Raw genomic sequence first — 26,090 nt, forward strand, 5'->3', positions numbered from 1 at the left:
CCATTTTGAGGGGCTCGAGCCCATAATTGATTGACAGCCACCCCTTCGCCCCGCATACATATGGCGCCGGTCACAGAAACACTCAGCAGTTTCGACAGTCACGTGCCTCTTGAAGGCAAACCTGGTCTCAGTGATCGCAGATTCGGTATTCACTTTAGAATGCAGATTGGATAGAATCGGGAGGAGAGAAGTCGGAGTGAATGGCACTGGGTGTGTGGTGGGTGAAGCCGACCGTTGTTTGCGGCGCTCCTCGGCGCAGTGTGTGAAGCAGGGCGCGGGGCCGAAAGCGCAGCTCGGAGCCGAGCGCCGGTATCAGCAGGCAAGATGGCGTCGTTGAACGACAGGTCGGTGTGGGATGAAGTGGAGGTGAGTGAGGTGGACTTTAACCAAGTTATGAGAGGCATTGATAGTAAGAAACTTTTTTCCATTAGTTTACCTAAGGTGGTATGTGAGTGGAAAGAAAAAGGTTGAGAACCACTGCATTCAAGGTTTATCTCTCAAGCAAGTATACCATTTGGATGCTGTTGGGGTATGGTGGTGGGGTGGGGGGGAGGGGGGGATAGGTTCTCAGGAAGAGACGACAGCCATAGCCAGATCAGTTGCCACAACTGTTTCTGTTGTCAATTGGAGACGGGAGGATAGGTAGCTCCTCAGTCAGGGATGTTTCACTGGCTTTGAGTGAGAATTCAGGGTAGTGTGTGCCTTCCTAGATGCCAGAATGAAGGATGTCTGTGAGTGGGCAAAGGACATTCCAAAGCTCCTGGTCTATATTTGTCCTAACTAAATAGGGAGGAAAAGTGAGGAGGTTTGCAAAGTGAATTAAATTAGGCAGAAGGTTGAGAAGCAGGATCTCAGGATCACTCCCTTTGCCATGTGCCAATGAAACAAGAAGTGGGAAGATGGGTGACTTGAAGAGTTGGTATGGGACTTGATACATGAGTCGTTGGGCTTTCTTCCAGAGCAGGTGAGACCTGTACAAGAAGGACCGATTGCACTAAACTGGAGGTGTACCAATATCCTGGTCATACTCTGGCAGTTTAAACCAGTGGGGTAAGAACCTGAGTGGTAGACCAATGAGTAGAGGAATTAAGGGGAAAATTAGTGTAAAAGGTAGGGCCAGGTTGATGAATAAAGTGCGACTGGTGACCTGAAGTGTGTTTATTTTAATGTAAGTAGTAGTATGGGTAAGGCAGATGAATTTGGAGCCTGTATTAATGCATGAAACTATGATGTGGCCATTATAGAGAGTTGGTTGAGAGAGGACCAGGACTAGCAGCTGGGTTTTGTTGTTTCAGTCATAAAGGAGGAGGGGAATTGCATTACTGATCAGTGAGAATATCACTGCTGCACTCGGAGAGGATTTACTGCAGGGCTCATCTACTGAGGCAATATAGGTAGAACTCGGGCAGGGGGGGAGGAAAAAGATGCAATCATCATTAGGCCTATCAAAAACTACTGGGAGATGGAGGAACAGTGAGAAATAGATGTGGGGAGGGATTGGACAAGCTTGAAATTTTTTATGGAGAGTCAGAGAATGAGGGGTGCTGTGAGAGAGTTGATAGTCTGACTTTTTCTAGTATAGAAATGTCTAACTTTTTCTAGTATAGAAATGTCTAATACTGGAAGGTGTGCAGTTAAAGAGAGGTGTGGAAGTTTAAAGGATATTTATGTGGTATTTTATTTGCAGTGTGGTGGGTGCCCAGAACCGGTTGCTAGGGGTGGTGATGGAAGCAAATTCTAAAGCAACATTTAAGAGTCATTTGGACTGACATGTGCAAGGAATGGAGGGATATATAGGAGATGTTAAAATAAGGTGCTGGTCAGAAAAGTAGCAGGAAACAAAATATGAAGATGGCAGAGAACATAGGAGGAAACAAGTGGAGGAGAGAGGAATCTTGGGGGGGATGTGTGGTGTTTGAGGTTTTTGGATACTGCAGGTGAGCATAAAGGGGAGGGGTGATGGAGGAAGGGGGAAACATTTGTAATGGGGAGAGAAAATTATGTTAGAGGCTGAAAATAGGGGTTGAAATTAATGAAAGGAGGAATGGAAGGATGGAAGAGAGTGGGAGTGTATAGGAGGGAGAATGGAGAAAGGATTGAAATATGGAGAGAGGATGGTTGGTGGAAGGTATAGTGGGATGGGAATTTGGGGATTATGCATTTACCAGTTTGGGTGTAAATATATATATATATATATATCTTCTTATATAAAGCATATTTTTCCCTCCTTCATGCTCTGATTTCACTCTTTGCTGTTGTGTTTTGCTTTTGAAGGATGGGATTGGTGAAGAGGTGCTTAAGATGTCCACTGAGGAGATTGTTCAACGGACGCGACTTCTGGACAGTGAGATCAAGGTAAAAGCTTCTGCTTGTCTCTGCAGTCAAAGGAATCACCCATGGTCAGCATACATCTTGCGGGCATGTGAATTTTCCGCATTTCTGTGAATTTTCAAGTTTTTAAAATCTACCTCCATGTTTTATCAGTGCCCTCCTAGCCCACTCTGATTCCCTCTACTCGTTCCATACATTACTAGGATGTTGCTCTGCCAACTTTGGCTGCCACTTTTCCCTCAGTATAGCAGGGGTGGCACATCCCCATGCACTCCCCCTCAGTTACAAAGCATTTCTGACGTGTTGCAATGCCACGCCGGCGGCACTCCCTTGCGTTTTTACCCATATCTCGAAAACCATGTGTGAAGAAACGATTGGGAAAGACTCATTGCTTTTAAGGTTAGCTGAAGAAAAACACCGAGTAATAGATGGACATCGTTGCAAAGAAAAGGTTACAGATTGGGCAAGACTCTGCCTGGGGATTGGGTGCAGATTGGACCGGGTTGCTGCCTGGGGATTGGGTGCAGATTGGACTGGGGTTGCTGCCTGGGGATTGGGTGCAGATTGGACTGGGGTTGCTGCCTGGGGATTGGGTGCAGATTGGACCGGGGTTGCTGCCTGAGGATTGGGTGCAGATTGGACCGGGGTTGCTGCCTGGAGATCGGGTACAGATTGGACCGGGGTTGCTGCCTGGGGATTGGGTGCAGATTGGACCGGGGTTGCTGCCTAGGGATTGGGTGCAGATTGGACCGGGGTTGCTGCCTGGGGATTGGGTGCAGATTGGACCGGGGTTGCTGCCTGGGGATTGGGTGCAGATTGGACCGGGTTGCTGCCTGGGGATTGGGTGCAGATTGGACCGGGTTGCTGCCTGGGGATTGGGTGCAGATTGGACCGGGTTGCTGCCTGGGGATTGGGTGCAGATTGGACCGGGTTGCTGCCTGGGGATTGGGTGCAGATTGGACCGGTTGCTGCCTGGGAATTGAGAACAGGTTGGGTGGGGCAACGGTGATTGAATGCAAGTTGGCCAAAGGCACTGCTTGGCATGCTTAAGTGCTAGTTATGGGCAGGTACTGCTTGGGGTCAGGAGAAGCATAGACTCTGGTTTGAGCATAGATCGAGGGTACTGCTTGGCGATCTGGAAGGGGCTTAGAGTCGGTACAGATGATGGGATCTGTCTGATATACTGTGCTTACTGTAAAAAAAAATTGATTTTGTTTAAAATGACTAGTCTTCTAATGGCTTGAAACTAGTAGTGGGGTGCTGCCTCCAAACCCTGCCCGCCCGCCAGGGGCACTGTGCCCCCTTAACCCCTGCAGTTTGACTTGTGCAAGGGGTCGACTCTTTTCCTTTTTAATAACCTTATTCACTTGCCTGATATTGCAGACCAAGGATTTCATTCTCCTTTCTACTCTAGAGAGGCTTGACAGGTTGGTTCAGTTTCTTGGGGTTTAGAAGAATAAAGGATTATGTCAATTCAAGTTTATCATCATCTGACTGTACGTATACAACCAGGAAAAACAGCATTTCTCCAGACCACAGTGCACATTCATACACGCATAACGATCATGTATATATACAAAATATTTATACATGTTTATTTTATATTATATTTTGGAATAATTTACTCATTTCATTTGCATGAAACCCAAGTTTGCAGGATACCATTAATCAATCTCACAACCTTCAGGAAGAAGATATTTTCCAGCCTGGCAGTCCTGATTTTGACCCTCCTATACATCCTGATGGTAGTGGGATGGATGGAAATGGTTCTCAATAATTCTTTGAGCCCTATGTAAGGAACATTCTTGGTGAATGTCATCAAAAGAGGAAAGGGAGACCCCAGTGATCTTCTCAATATTTTAATGATCCTCTGTATTGACTTCTGGCCTGATGCTTTGCAACTACCAGACCACACAATGATGCAGGCAGGCAGAGCTGTTTCCAGGGAAAGAGCCACAAGCAAGGGAACATAATTGTAAGATAAGGGGCTGCTCATTTAAAATTGAGGTGCTATTGAAATTTCTCTCAGAAGGTTGTTTATCTTTGGAATTCTCTACCCTACATTGGGTCTTTAGAAGTATTTAAGGTGGGGATAGATAAATGCATAAAAGATTGAGGGTTCTGGTCAACCAGGACAAAAGAGGAGTTGAAACCTCTATGGAACAGCCGTGGTTATCACAAATGGTGTGGCAGGCTTAAGTGGAAAGTCACCTACCCCTACTCCTACATTTTTGTATTCCCCACTGTGCTGGGTAATTGATGTAAAGAGGATAGGGTAGAAGTGGTGCAGTTAGTCTCAGGAACCCTGGGACAAGGGGGTGCATCCTGTTCACTGTCATAGAACTTTTAAGTGCAGCTTCCTCTGATCTCCGGATGGGATTCTGTTTGAATTGACTTCGGGCTGTATTAAAAGAAAACTGCTGGAAACACTCAGCAGGTCAGGCAGAATCCTTGGGGGGGAAAAAAAGTCAAAAGTCCAACATATTTTCTGAATTTTTGTCCTGTGGCTAATTGTGAGGATGGGGATTGATGTTTGCGCGCTGTGAAGCAGATACAAGCTGTGTGTTTGGCAGATCATGAAGAGTGAGGTGCTGAGAGTGACACATGAGCTGCAGGCCATGAAAGATAAAATCAAAGAGAACAGCGAGAAGATCAAAGTCAACAAGACCCTTCCGTACCTGGTCTCCAACGTCATCGAGGTAAGTCCATGGGGCCATCTGGTCTAATGTTAATGTATCATTACGCTGGAAAGGGTGCAGAAAAGATTCGCAAGAATGTTACTGGGTCTGATGCGTTTGAGTTACGAGAGGCTGGATAAGGTGGGACTTTTCTCTGGAACGTTGGAGGCTGAGGGTGGGAGGGGGAAACATAGAAGTATATAAAATAATGAGAGGCATAGATAAGGTTTTCCAAGGGTATGACAGTCCAAAACTAGAGGGCATAAGGTGAGAGATCTAAAGAGGAATGTAGGGCCATCTTTTTCACACAGAGGGTGGTGGGTATATTCTGGCAGAAGAAGTTGCAGAGGTGGGTAACCGTATAACATTTAAAAGACATTGAGTGGTACATGGATAGGAAAGGTTTAAAGGGATGTGGGCAAACACATGCAAATGGGAACAGCTCAGATAGACAACATGGATGTTGGGCCAAAGAGCCTGTAAAACTGACCCCAATTGAATTGGGCATTATTGGGATTATACACTATTAACTTGTCACTTGCTTCACTAATGACCTCCAATATGCCAGTTTGTGACTCCAGGCCCATCAATGTGATTGATGTTTAAATTGTCTCTGAAATAGCCAAACTAGCCACGTCGTTCAAGGGGTCATGCAATCAAATAAAAATTCTTCCAAGGTGGAGCCTCTTTTGAGAGTGCATCACCTTCTCATCAAGACCTTGAGCTGTGTGGAGGGATGGGAACCCACAATGTTTGGACTGGGAATGGAGCCCTTCCCCTCCATCCTCAAAGATAAGCCTCTCAAGGAAACCAAACTATCATTGGTTTCCACACTAAATTATGTGCATCTGAAATTATGTCTCCCATCATTATCATGTTATGGTACCAGCCTTGATTTTGCGTTCAAGGTTTGGTATTGTGGGTTGAGCTGATTGAGTTTAGGATTCCACTTACCATCTTTCCTTAAATTGGTCTCAGCTACTGGATGTTGACCCAAACGATCAGGAGGAGGATGGGGCAAATGTTGATCTGGATTCCCAACGGAAAGGGAAATGTGCTGTGATCAAAACATCCACACGTCAGGTGAGTGGATCTGGAAGTGTTGAGTCAGAGGATTGTGCAGGGGGACAGGAAGGCAGTTCAAATTGGCTGCGTGGTGTAAAGGGTGAATACGGGCGGGGTCTGCGCTCTTGTGCCTCCACATGGAGGGGGGCACATTCTTGTGCGAGCGGAGGGATCAAATCTGGCTGTTCTGTTGACCACTCCTGGTACAAGCCCATGTCTCCAGCTAAAACTTTCCAGTGTCCACCATAGATCTTCACCAACCAGCACAAAGACAGCCATGCTGGCTCTGTCTCTTCATTCCACACACTGCACTGCTCAGACCTATAATTGAAGGTCAGCAGTTAGCTGGTCCTGGAATGTCAAGAATGTGAAGGGTACAACCCCAGCCTTAACAAGTGATGTAACCATGTGTTCGTCTTCTGCAGACCTATTTCCTACCTGTGATTGGACTTGTTGATGCAGAGAAACTGAAGCCTGGCGATCTGGTGGTGAGTTTATTTAATTCTCCTCCTCTCCTCACTTGCTTCAACTTCTCTTTTTCTATAGATGAATTTAGTTTACAATCTGATCTGAACTCTCTGCCTAGGAGTCTGGCATGTGTCATTTGCATACTGTTAGGTCTGCTTTGTTCGAGAATGAGTGAGTCAGACACCAGACTGAGTCGAAATCAAGGTTCTTTATTACCGGATTGTAACACTTGCAACTAACAGTGTTAGTTGGAGAAGGCGCATTCTAACGATATCAGCAAGTGGTGTTTTTTTAATACCCCAGGACACGCACTTAGTAAATTATCATACCATTACATTGTCCAATGAATAAGCTGTTGCTACCCTTCTCTGTTAGTCTGCTGCACATCATTCTTGTTATTGCCACACTTGAGCGTACAAGGTCACACCTGCATCCTGTTATTCTTTAGTACTGGGTGACTCCTTCTCCGGTCCCAACTCATGATGTTTTTACCTTACAATACTCAGAACCTTGAGGGTCCGTGACCTGTGTGGTGCCTACTCTATCTGGAGATCTTAAGTGTGAGGACATGTTTATACTATGTGTGCGTGTTGCCAGTGTAATCTCCAGCCATTCCTTCCAGGGCGTGAACAAGGACTCCTATCTGATTCTGGAGACTCTGCCTACAGAGTACGACTCCCGGGTCAAGGCAATGGAAGTGGATGAACGACCCACTGAGCAATACAGTGATGTTGGGGGTTTGGACAAGCAGATTCAAGAGGTTAGTCATTGCCCTTGGATGTCTGGTCACCTGTATTGGGGTTGAGGTCATCCCATCCCAAGTATTGGAGTAGGGAAACCAGCTGTGGTCCCATTTGGGGGTAAAAATAGGGTTGTCATATTACAGGGGTGGGCTAGCTTGGGTTGGGAGAGAGGTGCCAGACTTTCAGTTGGGCTCATTGTCAGGCATCACAAAGAAAGTCGCCACTCTCTTGCATTGACTGAACGTCACCCAGTAAAAGCAAAGTCCACTGTATTGAGGTTCATCATGATGGGGGCACATTGGGATTCCAGTCCTTTAACATTATGATGAAAATGAGTTTATTGTCGTATATATTGTACATGTGCCCTAACTTTTACGGCAGCCAAACGTATACTTGTAAAGAAAATCTACAATTGTAAACAAATTGAATTACATAAAATATAGATATAAATATTCACAGTAATACTAATGTGAAAAAAAGGCTTTACATAGTGCAGACAGTCTTTTTATTGTGTTGGAGCAGTCCTGAATTAGTGTAAAAAGTAAGGTTGATAGCTGTTGAAAAGAAACTGTTCTTGGACATTGTTCTTGCAAGAACAATGAAACCATTCTTGGAAGGTAATAGAAGAGGTTGTGACCAGGTCCTTTATGATGTTGGCAGCCTTTTTTTCCAAAATGTATTTACTGAGCATCGTACACATTATACAGGTGCTCTTATTTTCTTTTATTTTTAACAGAAAAACCAACATATATACACAAATGTTCTCGTACACTTTCAGATACATGCCTGATCCATCCACTCCCTCACCACCTTGGCACCTTTGCTGACAATATCATCGGTATATTACCAATTTTACTGGTGCAACCATCTCACAGTTAATCTTTTGCTCCATAAGCACTCATAAAAAAGGACACAAAAAGGGTTGCTATTTGTGGAAAAGGTTTCTGGTAGACCATCTTAATGTGTTTTTGATGTTTCTCTAATAAAAAAACCGATAAATACTATATCAGGCTTTAACCGGTTCAGACTGGAGAAAACCTTTGATCTTTTGATAGGGCTTTCCGTTCCTCTGTTATTCCAACTGATAGATCTGAGATGCATCCCTCTGCTGCATTTAGATTTTGTGGGCTGTGCTGCCCTCTAATTGAGTGAAAGCGCCAACATGCACAAACAAATCTGCACCCACCCACATAGTTACTACACATGTTCCCATATTAAGACTAAGCCATGGGGATAACACTTTACATGCATGTGGTCCAAACGTCCTTACCCCTAAACGTCAAGGACTTGGAGAGTGAGCTCGAGTAGAAATGAAATTGAAACGTTCCTCCTGTGAATTTTGAATTAGTCTTACAAGCACAGAGCAAGGCACTTTGGTCAGCTTTATGTCGTTCAGCCCAATAAATCCATGTACAAATTTAACAGTAGTAATGCCGTATTATACAAGTCTTGGGATTCTGCCTTAACTATCTTAACAAGTTTGGTAACTGCAGATTAAAATAAGAATGCCCAACAACTGGCAGCGCCCCATTGCACTTGCACTTTAATCAGTTGTTTTTCAATGTCTTGACATGAATTCTCGTTTATTCAGCTGAGAGGGAATCCTTCACCTCGTCACTATGAGTAATCTGTAGTCAGGCTGGGTAGATTGACCTGTATCCGATCCACTGCAGGTTATGCAGTTCCTCTCTGATGTTGTTGAATGCCTCGGGCCACTTTTGCAGTAAGATCATGGAAAACTGATGGTCATCCTCTTCATTTTTACCTCGAGGCGTTCTTTCCCATCCATGTTGTTACTGTAATAATGATGTCTGGTCACTATGGCCCATTCGCACTCTCTGGTCCTGGTTTCGATCAGAGGGTCCAGTATACACCAGTGGCTCTTCATCTAGTCTGAATGCCTCTTTAATAAAGCTGAAACTGTGTTTTTGTCGTTTTGTCGGTTTCTTTGGGAAGCCCCACTATCTTATTATTTCACTGGGACCTTGCTTCCAAATCCTCACATTTGTTTCTAATTTTATCATATCAGCAGTGCGAGTTTTAATTTTCTTTTGCATTGAGCAAATGTCATTGGTATAGCCCAACACTGAATGTTCTATCTCCCCAACAATATATTTAATTTCTCTCAGTTTGGTGTGTGTGGATACTTTTTTGGCCATGAATTGCGTTTTTACAGACTTTAGCTAAGACTGCTCTTTGATACATGGTCTTGTCTCCATTTTAATGATCTCTACTATGTGCAGAGAACAAAACAAAGGACTCTACATCACCTTTGTTGACCTCACCAAAGCCTTCGACACCGTGAGCAGGAAAGGGCTTTGGCAAATACTAGAGCGCATCGGATGTCCCCCAAAGTTCCTCAACATGATTATCCAACTGCACGAAAACCAACAAGGTCGGGTCAGATACAGCAATGAGCTCTCTGAACCCTTCTCCATTAACAATGGCGTGAAGCAAGGCTGTGTTCTCGCACCAACCCTCTTTTCAATCTTCTTCAGCATGATGCTGAACCAAGCCATGAAAGACCCCAACAATGAAGACGCTGTTTACATCCGGTACCGCACGGATGGCAGTCTCTTCAATCTGAGGCGCCTGCAAGCTCACACCAAGACACAAGAGAAACTTGTCCGTGAACTACTCTTTGCAGATGATGCCGCTTTAGTTGCCCATTCAGAGCCAGCTCTTCAGCGCTTGACGTCCTGCTTTGCGGAAACTGCCAAAATGTTTGGCCTGGAAGTCAGCCTGAAGAAAACTGAGGTCCTCCATCAGCCAGCTCCCCACCATGACTACCAGCCCCCCCACATCTCCATCGGGCACACAAAACTCAAAACGGTCAACCAGTTTACCTATCTCGGCTGCACCATTTCATCAGATGCAAGGATCGACAATGAGATAGACAACAGACTCGCCAAGGCAAATAGCGCCTTTGGAAGACTACACAAAAGAGTCTGGAAAAACAACCAACTGAAAAACCTCACAAAGATAAGCGTATACAGAGCCGTTGTCATACCCACACTCCTGTTCGGCTCCGAATCATGGGTCCTCTACCGGCACCACCTACGGCTCCTAGAACGCTTCCACCAGCGTTGTCTCCGCTCCATCCTCAACATCCATTGGAGCGCTCACACCCCTAACGTCGAGGTACTCGAGATGGCAGAGGTCGACAGCATCGAGTCCACGCTGCTGAAGATCCAGCTGCGCTGGATGGGTCACGTCTCCAGAATGGAGGACCATCGCCTTCCCAAGATCGTATTATATGGGAGCTCTCCACTGGCCACCGTGACAGAGGTGCACCAAAGAAAAGGTACAAGGACTGCCTAAAGAAATCTCTTGGTGCCTGCCACATTGACCACCGCCAGTGGGCTGATAACGCCTCAAACCGTGCATCTTGGCGCCTCACAGTTTGGCGGGCAGCAGCCTCCTTTGAAGAAGACCGCAGAGCCCACCTCACTGACAAAAGGCAAAGGAGGAAAAACCCAACACCCAACCCCAACCAACCAATTTTCCCTTGCAACCGCTGCAATCGTGTCTGCCTGTCCCGCTTCGGACTGGTCAGCCACAAACGAGCCTGCAGCTGACGTGGACTTTTTACCCCCTCCATAAATCTTCGTCCGCGAAGCCAAGCCAAAGAAAAAGACTATGTCTTTATGAAGTTCAGTCAGTACTGCTGGCTTTATCTGCTCAAAGACAGTTAACTAATTTTCTTGGTCTGACAGTGAGCTGCCCGGGAAGACAGAATCAGGTGAAGCTGAGACTTCAGTCTGCTGGGTACTGTCTCGACTTAGCCTTCTTGTTAGGCATTTCAACACTTCAAATTCCACCCGTTACTTCAAAGAGTTGCTAACTATAATCAGATGGTGTTGCTGTTAAATAATACTTTACTAATACAATTTGCATCAGGTCTGTAGGTTGTGACTTACTCCATCAGCTGCTCTCTAGTGCCCCCCTCCCCCTCTCCCATTGGCTGCTTTCACGAGGGAGCACCTCAAAGAGATGGTTGCAATGGATGGGAGGTCGGAGCCTGTGATAGACCTGGCTATGCTTGTTATCTTCTACATTCCTGGGCAGTAAAATTGCCAAACCAGGCTCAGATGCAACCAGCCAGGATACTTTCCACAGTGCACTGGTAGAAGTTTGATGGAGTATTTGACATGTCCAATCTTCTCAGACTCCTTAGTAAGTAGTGGTGCTTGTATATCACAGGAAAGTCAGACTCCTTCACAGAAACTTCCTTCCATTCCAGGAGCCACTCGGTTCTCGGTGGTGGGAAGGAAATCCAGCACCAACGGCCGTTCCATGCCGTCAGTCACAGGCCTGGTGAAGGTGGTCTCTGATAGCACAGTGGTTATGCTGGCTTGGGTACCCACCTGAGTAGCTGTTGCTCTCTCCTTGATCATGCCGGCCTATCTCCACTGCAATTGTTCTCATTTTCCTGGTAATCACCACCTCTCCCTCTGCTGCCATAATCCCTCCATAGCTGCACACCTCCCATATCAGAAACCGCAGATGCCAAGTTCTCTTCGATTCTCTTTATGAGCTCTTATTAAAGGGGAGAGTGCAGTCAAGCAGCAGTGCCTTGTAATAGTGGCTGTGGTGCTAGTCTTTTCAGTGTGTAAGTGCATGGGCCCTATTGCTCTCTAATGTCTGTGGTCCTTCCCTCTACAGTTGGTTGAAGCCATCGTCCTGCCCATGAATCACAAAGAGAAGTTTGAGAACCTGGGTATTCAGCCTCCAAAAGGAGTCCTGATGTATGGACCACCAGGAACGGGGAAGACCCTGCTGGCCAGAGCCTGTGCTGCCCAGACGAAGGTGAGTGCCGGACCTGCATTTTGGTGAGGGAGAGTTTTGGGCTGGCTCTTTCTTCCCAAAAGGTCCAAGGAGGTTCTGAGGTGACTTTCGAACACTAAGCACACAAATAGGCCCTTCAGTCCATCTAGTATCTGCCAAATTATTATTCTGCCTTGCCCCATTGACTTGAGGCCAGAGTAGGAACTGCAGTCTCCACACTAGGAGAGGAAGGAGGACGGGTGTAAGAGTTGCTTGACAGGCTGGTAGGTTTGTTAAGTCCTTTGAACCTGCTCCTCCATTTAATAACATGAATCCCATTCCTGCTTTTTTTTTTCTCCATAACCCCCTGATCCCTTTAACTAAAAAGGCAACATCCAAATCACTTCTGAATATACCTAATAAAATCACACAGCATTTCAACAGCCCTTCGACCCAACTTGCCTGCGCTAAAAATGTCACACCCACACGAGTCCCACTTGCCTGAGTTTGGCCCATATCCCATCCTATCCACGTATCCGTCGAAATCTTTCTCCAAATCAGACATGTACTATTGGCTTACTTTTGCTTTCTAGGGATGTGTTTGAATTGCTAAGTTATTTTGTTTTTTAACTTAAACATTTGACAACAGGAGAGGTTTTGCTCTGTATCAGACCCTGATGTGTTTTACGGAATGTGTAGCAAATGTTTTTTCTGATCTTCTGACCTGTCCCCACATTTTAGGCTACTTTCCTGAAATTGGCAGGGCCACAGCTGGTCCAAATGTTCATTGGTGATGGTGCAAAGCTGGTCCGTGATGCATTTGCCTTAGCAAAAGAGAAGGCACCCTCCATCATCTTTATCGACGAGCTGGATGCCATTGGAACCAAGCGGTGTGTGAATGACAGCCCTTTCATTGTTGACTCCTTGTGTACTTGAGGAGTAGCAGTCTGGTTTTCAGTGGTTCTTTTATATTTTTAAATTTTGTTTATTTCTCACATTGTACCTAGTACAATGAGAAGGGTTCTACCACGATCAGTCTAATTATCTTTAACACACACCAGTGTTAAGAGCACAATTTACATAGTATAGGATTAGAATGAAATAAAGATCAATTATCACCAAGCAAGGGCAGCATGTAATTTCAGAGGCCTGTTGTGTGTGGGGGGGGGGGGGGGGGGGGTAGGAACTGTCTTTAAACCTGTTGTTTTATTTTTACTCTCTTGACCCTTCTCCCTGATGGGAGGGGAGTAGAAGAGAGTGTGTCTGGGGTCCTTCAAAATGTTGGCTGCCTTTCCTAGCAGGAGATCTAGATGAGATGAGGTCCACGGAGGGGAAGAGATGTGTGCGTGACGTTCTGAGATGTATTCACCACATCTTCAGCAGCTTTTCTCTTGAACAGAGCAGCTCCTGCATCCAGCTTTTGGTGGTGCAACCTACAGATGTGGTCGAGGGACAAAGGGGACCTGCTGGACTTCCGTGGTCTGGGTCCTTCCAACTAGTTGGGTGGAAAGCAAATTGCCACTTTCTGTTGGGGGGGGGGTAGGTACTGCAGTCTCCTTTGTATGAGGGGATTTGGTGTTCTGTTAACTGTTGAGCAACCCTTGAGGGGCTTGGCAAGTGAGACAGCATCCATGGGAAAAAATTAACAGTCAAATGTTTCAGGTCCCACTGACTCCCTCCAGCTACTTGTTGTTTGTGCAAGGTACCAAAAGCTGCTTGTTTTTAGGAAAGGGGTTCCTCCCTGTTGGAGGGGTCTGTTCACGTAGGGGTTGAAGTAAGTGTTGGGAACAGGAGCAGGGCAGTGTTGTGAAGTGCTACCTGAGGAGGATCAATGGGTGACCCTTGGACTCTGCCTTTTCCCCTCAGATTTGACAGTGAGAAGGCTGGAGACCGGGAGGTTCAGCGTACAATGTTGGAGCTGCTTAATCAGCTGGATGGATTCCAGCCAAACACCCTCGTCAAGGTGAGCAGGGCCCCCCCCCCCACCCCCAAGCTATGCACAATTGCAACCCTCTGACCAAGCAGTAGAGCCAGGACTCCATCCCCCCCTGCCCCGACTGCAAATATTGAAATGGTGTTTGGGCCTTGCCCTCCTGGAATTTGGTGACACCTGGGGATCAGTCGCCATGATCGAGACCTCCCAGCTGGGGTGTATTGGGGGGTGGGCAGAGTGGACCTGAAGCCAACAATGTAACTGTATGTCCTTTGTGGCCTGGATTCACCCAACTTTCTCCTTCCCTCCCCACAGGTGATAGCTGCTACCAATCGGGTTGACATCTTGGATCCGGCCCTGCTGCGATCAGGCAGACTTGACCGGAAGATTGAGTTCCCGATGCCCAATGAAGAGGCACGGGCGAGAATTATGCAGATTCACTCAAGGAAGATGAATGTAAGGTGAGTCTGTGCTAGTGTATGGATGTACCTCATTGTTCCCTGGTTCTCTACGTCCTGTATCTTATCTGTCCAATCTTCACCTGATCAAATTCATGTTTAGGTACTCATAGTTGTGTGTCTGAGTTGAGGTTTGTCAGTTCAGCAATGTATGCAAAGTCTCCCAGACGTGATGGCTCTCCTCAAGGTGAGATGGTGGGATCTCATTTGTAGTCCTTGGTTAATATTGGCTCCTTGTTGTTTCTCCACAGCCCTGATGTGAACTTTGAAGAATTGGCTCGATGTACTGATGACTTCAACGGAGCTCAGTGCAAAGCTGTGTGTGTAGAAGCAGTGAGTATACATCTGAGGAACTCCCTCTCCAACCAGATGACATTGATAATTGACTTCCAATTTCCGTTAAACTCCTCTCCCAGACTCTCCCTACTCCTCTGTCTCCTTTCCTCCAGTTCCTCAAGCTCTTCCTTCTTTGATTTCCCCATCACTTCTCAGCTTTTCTACCATCCCACCTGCATCCACCTATGACCTCTTACCTCCTCCTGCCACTCCCTCTCCCTGCTACTGTTCTTCACCCACCCCCACCACTGTTTTATTGAGGCATCTGCCTGATTTTCCTCATACCTTGAAGAAGGGTACCGGCCCAAAATTTTACTTCCTCTAGATCCTGTGTGATCTGCTGAGTTTCTCCAACACATTTGTGTACTGCATTCAGTCCTGATATATTGGGATAAAAGATGAGCAGAATAAACCTGCTATCACTTCTCATAACGATATAGGAAGCCGAGCCAAGGGAAGGTTATTCAAATCTTCTATCTTGTTTGCCAGCCATTGAGATCAAGTTTGTCCTTTACCTAGTGCCGCTCCCTGCACTAACCTCTTGTATCCAAAGGTGTCAATTTTTAGCTTTGTAGTGACTTTGTCTCCTTGGTAAGTTCCACTGATTTTCCACCCTGGGAATGCAGAGATCTCGTCTTGATCCATAAAGGTTGTTTTACAGCCTGACCCCTGGCCCTAGACACCTCAGACAGGCAAACATCTTCCCTGCTTTCCTGTGCTAAATCTTTGAGGAATTTTCCGTATTTCACTAAGCTCTAGTGATTGTAGGCCCAGCACAATACACGTGGTGGAGAAACTCAGCAGTTCATGCAGCACCATAAGAAATAAAGGGGTAATCAGTGTTTTGGGCCTGTGCCCTTTATTAGGAATGTGGAGAAACAGGCAGGCTCCTGAATAAAAAGGTTGGGGAAGAAGGGGAAGCAGCGCAGGGTAAGAGGTCATCCGTGGATTTGGGTAGGAGGGTAGAAGAGGAAAAAACTGAGGGGTGGCACAGTTAGCGCCATGCTGTCACAGCACCAGTGATTTTGACCAGGGTTCAAATCCCATGCTGTCTGTAAGGAGTATACACATTCTACCTGTGTCTACGTAGGTTTCCCCATGGGCTCTGGTCTCCTCCCACCCTTCAAAACGTACTGAGGGTTGTAGGTCATGATTGGGTGGCATGGGCTTGTGGGCCGAAAGGGCCTGTTAGCGTGCTGTATGTCTAAAATTAAATTATTTAATTAAATGATTGGGGGAAGAGGTTTAAGAAGGGGTAGCTCGCAGTTTAACTTGATTATAGGCTCAGGTGGTCTGTTAAATCTCCTCATGGGACAGTCTCCCATGCAAGCAGCTGATGTAGTGAACCTCTTGCACTCTTCCATTCACAAGTTCAGAGGAAGACTCAGCAGCAAACACACTCCTCCAAGAGTGGTCTCAAAAGGGTACTTTCAAGCATTGGTTTTAAAAAAAAAAATAACGCGAACTGTATCGAAATTGATGGGACTGAAAGCTGTACTGATGCAAGTGCCCTGTGAGTTGAATCCCTTTTATCTACTACCTCTCCACACACAGACATACTAGTCTCTAAGCCATGAATTCAACTCTGATCCTAGTGATCCACTGCCAGTTGGTTAGCAGATAACTGGATTGTTCAATCCCTCTCCATTCTCCTCCAGCCCCAAGAAGATGCCCTTAACCTTAGCTCCAGGCAGGCATTACAACCTTTGGGATTCTTACTTGGAACTTCAAAGAGCAGTACCTCTCTCCCAGTAATATTGTTGCTGTCATTACACATTACTTCATCTGCTCCCAATCTAAACCATTATACACATCCACCCTTCAGACCCTACTCTTGCCCACACAGGTTGCAAGAACCTTGTACCTGTTGGGCATGTGCAGCACACCTCTTGGATCCCCAGATCTGCCTCACTCCAACTCCCATCTTCACAATTTAACAAGATCTAGAAGCAGAATTTGGCCCATTGAGTCTGCTCTGCCATTCTATCATGAGCTGATCCTCCTACTCAGACCCACTTCCTGGCCTTCTCCCTGTACCCTTGATGCCCTGACTAATCAAATAACTGTTAATCTCGGTCTTAAATACACCTAACCAGTTGCCTGTGGCAACCTATTCCATAGACTCACAACCCTCTGCTTAAAGAAATTTTTCTGCAACTCTTGTTTTAAATTGATGCCTTTTATCCTGAAGTTGTGCCTTGTTTTAGACTCCCCTACCATGGGAAACAACCTAACCACATCTACTCTGACCAGACCTTTCAGCATTCAAAATGACTCAAAAGGCCCCCTCTCATCCCTCTGTACTCAGTCCAAGAGCCAACATATGTTCCTCATATGCTCACCCTTTCATTACTAGTATCATTCTAGTAAATTTTCTCTGAACCCCTCTCCAATGCCAGCATGTCTTTTCCCAAAACTGTACACAGTACTGCAAGGTCTCACCAGTGCTTTACAGAGTCTTATCATTACATCCCTGCTCTTGTATGCTATTCCTCTAGAGATGAATGCCAACATTGAGTCTTCACCTCTGACTCAACCTGGAAGGTAACCTTTAGGGTAGTGGTTCCCCAGTGGAAAGATCTAATGGGGCGGAGAGGGAAAAGGGGGAGGTCAAGGGGCAGTGAGGAAAAAGAGGGGCGGCTTGAACCATTTGTATTGTTATTATTCAGTTTGCTGAAAGTTTAATGAAGGAGCCAGTGCAGTAATTTTCTGGCCATTCTCGGGGTGGCAGAAGTGAGCAAAATAAACGGCAATAAGGTGTTCTCGCGGGACCTGGTTTTTGTGGCTGCCAAGTTGTACTGGTGTATCCACCCCCACCCGCCCCCTCAGTGCCCCCAGCCCCCATCTCAGGTCAGCGCCACCGCTAACCCTCCCCTCCCTCCAAGCATCGTTGTATGGAGGGGGGTGCTTGGGATGTGGCCTGAGAAAGTTGGGAAACTACTGTTTTAGGGTATTCTGCATGAGGACTCCCAAGTTCCTTTGTAACTCTGAATTTTTAATTTTCTCCCCATCTAAATAATGGTCTGCCCGTCTATTTCTTCTGCCAAAGTGCATGACTGTCCACTTTCCAACTTTGTATTTCATCGATCACCTCTTTGCTTGTTCTCCTAATCTATCCAAGTCTCTCTGCAGCCTTTCTGTCTCCTCAGCACCACCCGACCTACCACCTAATTTGGTGTCATCTGCAAATTTAGCCACAAAGCTATCTGTTCCATAATCCAAATTATTTGTATGCAATGTAAAAAGAAGTGGTTCTAACACTGACCCCGAACACACCAGTAGCCAACCAGAATAGGATCCTTTTATTTGTACTCTGTTTCTTGCCAACCAGCCAATGCTCTCCCTGTTCTAATATCCTTTCTGTAATTCCATGGGCTCTAATCCTATTAAGTACTCTTGTGTGTGGCCCCTTGTCGAAGGCCTTTTGAAAGTCCATATGCACAACATTCACTGCATCTCCCCTGTCTATCCTACCTGTGTTCTCTTCCAAAAATTGCCATAGGTTTGTCAGACATGATTTTCCTTTAAGGAAACCATACTGACTTGGGCCTCACTTTTCATTCACCTCCAGGTATTCTGTAACTTCATCCTTGACAATCAACACCAACAGCTTCCCAACCACTGAGATCAGTCTAATAAATCTATAAATTTCCTTTCTGCTGCCTCACCCCTTTCTTAAACAGCAGAGTGACATTTGCGATCCTCCAGTCCTCCGAAACCATGCCAGACTCCATTGATTCCTGCAAGATCATTACCAATGCCTCCACAATCTCTACAGCTTCCTCGTTCGGAATCCAAGGGTACATCCATCTGGTCCAGGAGACATATCTCTTCTTTTGGCTTGGCTTCACAGACGAAGATTTATGGAGGGGGTAAAAGTCCACGTCAGCTGCAGGCTCGTTTGTGGCTGACAAGTCCGATGCGGGACAGGCAGACATGGTTGCAGCGGCTGCAGGGGAAAATTGGTTGGTTGGGTTTGGGTGTTGGGTTTTTCCTCCTTTGCCTTTTGTCAGTGAGGTGGGCTCTGTGGTCTTCTTCAAAGGAGGTTGCTGCCGCCAAACTGTGAGGCGTCAAGATGCACAGTTTGAGGCGATATCAGCCCACTGGCGGTGGTCAATGTGGCAGGCACCAAGAGATTTCTTTAGGCAGTCCTTGTACCTTTTCTTTGGTGCACCTCTGTCACGGTGGCCAGTGGAGAGCTCGCCATATAACACGATCTTGGGAAGGCGATGGTCCTCCATTCTGGAGACGTGACCCACCCAGCGCAGCTGGATCTTCAGCAGCGTGGACTCGATGCTGTCGACCTCTGCCATCTCGAGTACTTTGATGTTAGGGATGAAAGCGCTCCAATGGATGTTGAGGATGGAGCGGAGACAACGCTGGTGGAAGCATTCTAGGAGCCGTAGGTGATGCCGGTAGAGGACCCATGATTGGGAGCCGAACAGGAGTGTGGGTATGACAACGGCTCTGTATACGCTTATCTTTGTGAGGTTTTTCAGTTGGTTGTTTTTCCAGACTCTTTTGTGTAGTCTTCCAAAGGCGCTATTTGCCTTGGCGAGTCTGTTGTCTATCTCGTTGTCGATCCTTGCATCTGATGAAATGGTGCAGCCGAGATAGGTAAACTGGTTGACCGTTTTGAGTTTTGTGTGCCCGATGGAGATGTGGGGGGGCTGGTAGTCATGGTGGGGAGCTGGCTGATGGAGGACCTCAGTTTTCTTCAGGCTGACTTCCAGGCCAAACATTTTGGCAGTTTCCGCAAAGCAGGACGTCAAGCGCTGACGAGCTGGCTCTGAATGGGCAACTAAAGTGGCATCGTCTGCAAAGAGTAGTTCACGGACAAGTTTCTCTTGTGTCTTGGTGTGAGTTTGCAGGCGCCTCAGATTGAAGAGACTGCCATCCGTGCGGTCTTATCTACCCTTAGACTATTTAGCTTCCCAAGCACCTTGTGATCCTGACTACACTTGCCTCTCTTCCCAGAGACCCATGAGAGTTTGGTAAGCTACTAATGTCTTCCACAGTGATCCAAAATATTCATTTAGTTCCTCTGCCATCTCCTTGTCTCCCAATACAATCTCTTCAGCTTTTAGAATCCTCTTTGATGTTATTTGCTATCCTCATTTTATAATCCATCTTTTCCTTCCTAACACCTTAGTTTCCCAGTTTTCGATCTTCCCATTAATTTTCACTTCCCTCTCATTTGCTTTGACTTTGGCTTTAACTTCCCTCATCGGCCACAATTGTCTCATTTTCCCATTCACAACTTTCTTTCCTTTTGGTCTGTGCCTGTCCTGCTCTTTCCTCATTTCTTACACAGACTCCAGCCATTGCTGATCCTGCTGTCTTCCCCATTACTGTGTGTCCCCCCCCACCCCCCAATTGACTTTGGCCAGTTCCTCTCTCATGTGACTGCAATCTCCTTTACTCCACTGAAATATTGACACGACGGACTTTAGCCTCCTTTTCAAATTTCACAGTAAACTCAATCATATTGTGATCCTAATGGTTCTTTACCTTAAGCTCTCTAATCAGCTCTGGTTCATTCTTCTTTGGCTTGGCTTCGCGGACGAAGATTTATGGAGGGGGTAAAAAGTCCACGTCAGCTGCAGGCTCGTTTGTGGCTGACAAGTCCGATGCGGGACAGGCAGACACGATTGCAGCGGTTGCAGGGGAAAATTGGTTGGTTGGGGTTGGGTGTTGGGTTTTTCCTCCTTTGCCTATTGTCAGTGAGGTGGGCTCTGCGGTCTTCTTCAAAGGAGGTTGCTGCCCGCCAAACTGTGAGGCGCCAAGATGCACGGTTTGAGGCGTTATCAGCCCACTGGCGGTGGTCAATGTGGCAGGCACCAAGAGATTTCATTACACAGCACCTATTCACCCTGGTGGGGTCATCATCCAGCTGCTCCAAGAAACAATCCCATAAGCATTCCACCAACTGTCTCTCCTGAGATCCTGTAGTAACCTGACTTTCCCAATCCACTTTCATGTTCAAATCCCACATGATTATCATAACACAGTCCTTCTGACATGCCTCATTTATTTCCTGTTGTAATTTGTAGTCCACATCCTGGCTGCTGTTTAGGTCCTTTTACCTTAACTCAACCCATAAGGATTCTTCCTCTTCTGATCCAATGTCACTTCTTTCCAATGATTTGATATTGTTGTTTACCTGCAGAGCCACGCCACCCTCTCTGCCTACCTGCCTATCCTTCCAATACACGGTGTATCCTTGGGCGTTCAGTTCCACGGCTCAGTAATGGCCATAACATCATACCCTCCAATACTGCAAGATCATCCACCTTGTTTCTAAAAATGCTGCGTGCATTTAAGCACAATACCTTCAGATCAGTTTGTAGAATTGGGAATGTATGGAAAATAAGTTGAGAGAGGATTAGAGTAATTGAATGCTTGTGAACTCGATTGGCCAGAGGGCCTGATTCCATGCTACATCTCTCTGTGACTGTCATTGTTCATAGAGCTGCAAACACTGATTGAAGATCTTGTGGCTTCCATCAGCTGCCCCTGAACTTCCATGACCCGTCGTGATAAATTTCAGTACAACTGAATGGTTATTTGTATTTGTTGATTATAGTTCATCTGAGTCACTGGTAGTTCAAGGTATAGTCTTAGTTAAATGTATACAGCAGATTATAATTCAGGTCCATCTCAGGAAATTATAATTTCCTGTCCATCTCAGGAAATCTACAATCCCCTCCAAAGACCCTTCAGGCTGCTTTGCTCATAAATCCGTATTGCCAGGTGCTGAAAGTTCACACAGGCAGCAGTCAGCTCTCACTCAGTGCCACTAAAACCAAGCAGCTCATTGTGGATTTTAATAAGGGAAAACCAGAGGTGTAGGATCCAGTGATCAACTGGGGATCAGAGGTGAAGAGGGTGATAAAATTTAAATTCCTGGGAGTCACTATCTCAGAGGACCTTTCCTGGACCAAACACACTAATATCATCATGAAGAAAGCATGTCAGCGTCTCTACTTCCTCAGGTGTTTGTGGAGATTGGCAGGACATCAGAAACTTTGACAGACTTCTACAGTTGCATAGTAGAAAGTGTGCTGACCGGCTGCATTATGGCTTGGATTCAAGTGGAAGCCCCACAAAAGATAATGGACACAGCCCAGTACATCACAGGCAACACTGCCATCAGATAGCAGCAGCAATTATCAAGGATCCACACCACCCAGAACATGCTCTGTTCTCACTGCTGCCATCAGGAAAGGTGTCACAAGACTGGCACCACCAGGTTGCTACCCCTCCACCTTCAGACTCCTCAACAACAAACTCGATCAGAGGCTCATTTAAGACTCTTGCTTAAGTACTTTTTTTTTTCTCTAACTATCGATAGAAATGCTGCCAGGCCCACAGGAAAAAGAATATCAGGGTTTTATGAGATATCATGTATGTACTCTAAAACTAAATATGAACTTTGATATAGCTGTGAAGGGCTCACTGATGGGTTCCTTTTTCTCTCACTGATGCTGACCGACTTTGTTGCTCCAGCAGATTGTTTGATGCTGTGAAGGGGCCCTTGCCCGACTGGTACAGCTGGTACAAGCACCTACTGTGTGACAGTGATGCAGTCAGCTCTTCCAGCATAATAGTTACCCTCTCCTCTCAGCTTCTGAGAGCAGAAACCCAACACTTGATGTTGAGCAAAAAAGTTTGCAGCCACTGGGCTTGGGTGCAATACACAAACATGCTGGAGAAACTCAGCTGGTCATGCAGCATCTATCAGAAGTAATGGGGAACCAACGTTTCAGGCCAGAAACATTTGTAACCCTTCCCATGAATGTCACTTGACCTGCTGAATTTCTCCAGCACATTTGTGTATTGCACCCAATATCTGTTACTGACTGGCATGTAATTGGAACTTCTCCAAGTGTCGCCAAATCCCACTTTGCCTTCTGATGGATGATTTTACAATGAGCTTTCTCTGGACTATGAGACTCCCTGGTTTCCTCAGACAGTTTTCCCTCTGCTTACGCTGAACACTGGCGCACTTCAGAGCTGCGAGCTCAATCCTCTACTGTTCACGCTGCTGACTCTTGACTGCACTGCCAGATTCAATTCTAACAGAATCCTCTAGTTTGTGGATGATACAACAGTAGTTGGGCACATTGGCAACAAGGGAGGAGGTTGAGCAGCTTGTAAAATGGTGCAAGGATAATAACCTGAATCTCAGTGTAGACAAAGGATATGATTGATTCAGGAGGATGAAGGTCGACCATTCTCCATTACATAGCAATAGTTCCATTGTGGAGAGCACAGAAGTTCCTTGGTTGTGGGCCTATCATGGACCCATACCACCACCTCATTAGGAAGGCACAGCAACACCTATACTTCCAAAGGAGGTTGAGGAGGGCAAGGCTACCGGCCCCCATCTTGACAACTTGTATTTGATAGTGTCCTGTCTGGCTGCATCATTTTGTGGCATTGGTGGCTGCAAAGCATCAGGACTGGACATCAAAACAGGATCATCAAAAGGGACGAGAAGATCACTGCCTCTATTGACAACATTTACCAGGAGCATTCTTAAATAGAGCTCAAAATTTCTGACCACACTGTATCTTTGACCTACTACCATCAAGAAGGAGGTAAATAGCTTCTTCCCGCAGGCTCTGGGATTGATGAATAATATCGTGTAACTGAGTAAATCATCCCAAAGTATTTGTATTTATTTTAAATTGTATATTTGTGATTATACTGTGTGATTGAGAGAAATGGTGTTTTGTCGAGTTGTATATGTACAGTCAGATAATAATAAATTTGAACTCTCAATCTTCCAGGGGATGATCGCTCTGCGCAGAAAAGCGACAGAACTCACGCACGAGGATTACATGGAGGGCATCCTGGAAGTCCAGGCCAAGAAAAAGGCCAACTTGCAATATTATGCTTAGCATGGAAGGACAACCAGGACCAACATTGAGCAAAGGGTGGCAAGGCATCTCACGGGTATGACTCCATTGGAGGTCGTACTGTAAACGTGCAATCTTTTCACTTGCATTAAATAAATTGTGTTTTTCTACATTGATGGTTGGTTAAGATTTTTAGACGAGATTCTGACTGAGGCATTCAATCTAGATCTTTCACTGGTCAGAGTCCTATCAGATACTATGATGCATCTCGTGCTCAGTGTGGTCTTCTATCAGGTGGGCATGCTGACAACCAATTTAATGACCATTGTTGGGCTGGTGCCAGAAGAGCAGCCTTCTATTTCCTGGTAATCTGTCCTTTCCAGGGATGATTCTGAGGTGGTGAATTAGTGCACCCAGAGAAATGACTCAAGGGCTTTTGACACATTGGCCTTCATGAGTACAGAGGTTGTGAGGTCATGATGCAGTTGTATAAGACATTGGTGAGGCATCATTCGGAATGCTGGAGAGGGTGAGAGAAGGTTTCTCAGGGTGTTGCTAGGACTCGGGGGCCTGAGCTGTAGCCCCTGCCTGGGGCTTTATTCTTTGGAGCACAGGAGGATGAGGTTGATGAAATGAAGGTGTATAAAATCAAGAGATAAACAGATTGGGTGAGCGCAGAGGGTCTTTTGTTAAAAGTAGTGGAATCATTTATCAGGAGGCGTAGGTTTAAGGTGAAGGGGGAGAGATTTAACATGAACTTGAGGGGCAACTTCTGTCCAGAGGGTGGTGGGTGTATGAAACGGAGGTGGCTACAATTTTTTTTTTTTTGGATGGATACTTGGATAGAACAGGTTTAGAGGGATTTGGGCTAAATGCAGACAGGTGGGACTAGTGTTGGTGGGACATTTTGGGTGGCATCAGCAAGCTGGGTCGAAGGGCCTGTTTCCATGATGTCTGACACCCTGTTGTAATGAGTTCCACACTTTCACTTCTCTCCGGCTACAGATGTTACCGTTAACCAACTTGACCAAGGTCTCTGATTCTACTCTCCCTCACAGGAGGAAATGCCATCAGAAGCTTTTGTGATTTAAATCTCTGTGGCTATCCCCTCTGCCTGTCCATTTCAGGATGAGAGAAGGAAAACCTTGCATTTCTCATTTGGGAATCTTATGTACAATGGAACGATTTTATTAATTTGTTAACGACTTTTTATTCAAATTCAGCACGCCCATTTAAGGGCAGCACGAGCTCAGTCACCTGGTGCATTGTGACATCATAATCGCTGCCCAGGATGGGCGCTGGAAGGGAGACTGGAGTTAGAGAGAAACCTCTGACGACGCCATTTCCCCATGGCTGCCCCGCCACATGGCGATACAAGTGAGGCCGGTTCGCCATGAGGATGTGCGTGTGCACAGTATATTATTCTTGTTAAAGGCGAGCATAGTTGGCGTAACAGTTAGCACAACTCTGATACAGAGCCAGTGATCGGGACCTGGGTTTGAATCCCACACTGTCAATAAGGAGTTTGTACCTTCTCCCCATGTCCAGGGACTCTGGTTTCCTCCTACCATTCGAAACATACTGGGGGGTTATAAATCAGTTGGGTGTAATTCAACGGAACAGACTCCTGTTATGTATTTACCCTGCACCCTCATTTCTTGCAGAAACTCCATCTGTGGCTGCTCTGTCTTCCCCACTAGTACCCCTTTCCGATCTACTTTGGCTAGTTCCTCTCTAGTGCCATTGTAATTCCCTTCATGGCACTAAAATACTGACAGTTCTGACTAGTTTCTCCTTGTTAAATCTCAAATTGAACTCCATCATATTGTGATCTCTGCCCCCTAATGGTTCCTTTACTCTCAGCTCTGGTGCGTCACACAACACCCAATCCAGTTTAGCCGATCCCCTCGTGGGCTCGTCAAAAAAGCTGCTCTAAAAAGCCATCCCATAGGTATTCTACAATTTATCTCTTGAGATCCAGTCCCAACCTTGTTTTCCTAATCTATTTCCAAGTAAAAATCCCCCATGACTACTGTAACATTGCCCTTCTGACACACCTTTTCTATTGTAATTTGTCATCCACATCTTGGCTACTGTTTGGATGTCTGTATATAACAACCAACAGTGTCTTTATACGCTTGCCATTTCTTGACTCAACCCACAATTATTCTATATCTTCTGATCCCATGTTTTTAATGATTTAGTGTTATTCCTTACCCACAGAGCCACACCCCCCCCCTCCCCCCTGCTCAACTGCTATTCTTTCAGTACACTGTGTATCCTTGGACACTCAGCTCCCAATGACAGCCATCCTTTAGCCACAATTCATTGATGGTCACAACTTCATACATGCCTATGTGCAGCTGTACTACAAGGTCATTTATTTATTTGCATTTAAATATAAAACCTTTAGCCTTTATTTTTAACTTCTTTGACTCCCTGTTTTG

General features: G+C 46.0%; 1 protein-coding gene across 1 annotated transcript; it reads left to right on the forward strand.

Annotated features, from left to right (window-relative positions):
• The first annotated feature begins 221 nt into the window (after positions 1–221).
• psmc3 (proteasome 26S subunit, ATPase 3) lies at positions 222–23,813 on the forward strand. Its single transcript, XM_069894531.1, has 12 exons — positions 222–366; positions 2,275–2,355; positions 4,905–5,030; positions 5,988–6,092; positions 6,500–6,562; positions 7,165–7,302; positions 11,951–12,094; positions 12,794–12,942; positions 13,919–14,015; positions 14,301–14,446; positions 14,695–14,776; positions 23,575–23,813. The coding sequence occupies exons 1-12, from the start codon at positions 325–327 to the stop codon at positions 23,683–23,685; spliced, it is 1,284 nt and encodes a 427-aa protein (XP_069750632.1). The 5' UTR covers positions 222–324; the 3' UTR covers positions 23,686–23,813.
• The last annotated feature ends 2,277 nt before the right edge of the window (positions 23,814–26,090 follow it).

This window comes from Narcine bancroftii, chromosome 1 (assembly GCF_036971445.1).
Source record: "Narcine bancroftii isolate sNarBan1 chromosome 1, sNarBan1.hap1, whole genome shotgun sequence".
Classification (NCBI taxonomy): Eukaryota; Metazoa; Chordata; class Chondrichthyes; order Torpediniformes; family Narcinidae; genus Narcine; species Narcine bancroftii.

Bases quoted from the DNA above. Each gene is read 5' to 3' on its own strand.
- psmc3 (XM_069894531.1), top strand. From the start codon at position 325: ATGGCGTCGTTGAACGACAGGTCGGTGTGGGATGAAGTGGAG. The intron at 2,356-4,904 runs GTAAAAGCTTCT...TGTGTTTGGCAG, and splicing joins TTCTGGACAGTGAGATCAAG to ATCATGAAGAGTGAGGTGCT. The intron at 14,447-14,694 runs GTGAGTCTGTGC...GTTTCTCCACAG, and splicing joins TCAAGGAAGATGAATGTAAG to CCCTGATGTGAACTTTGAAG.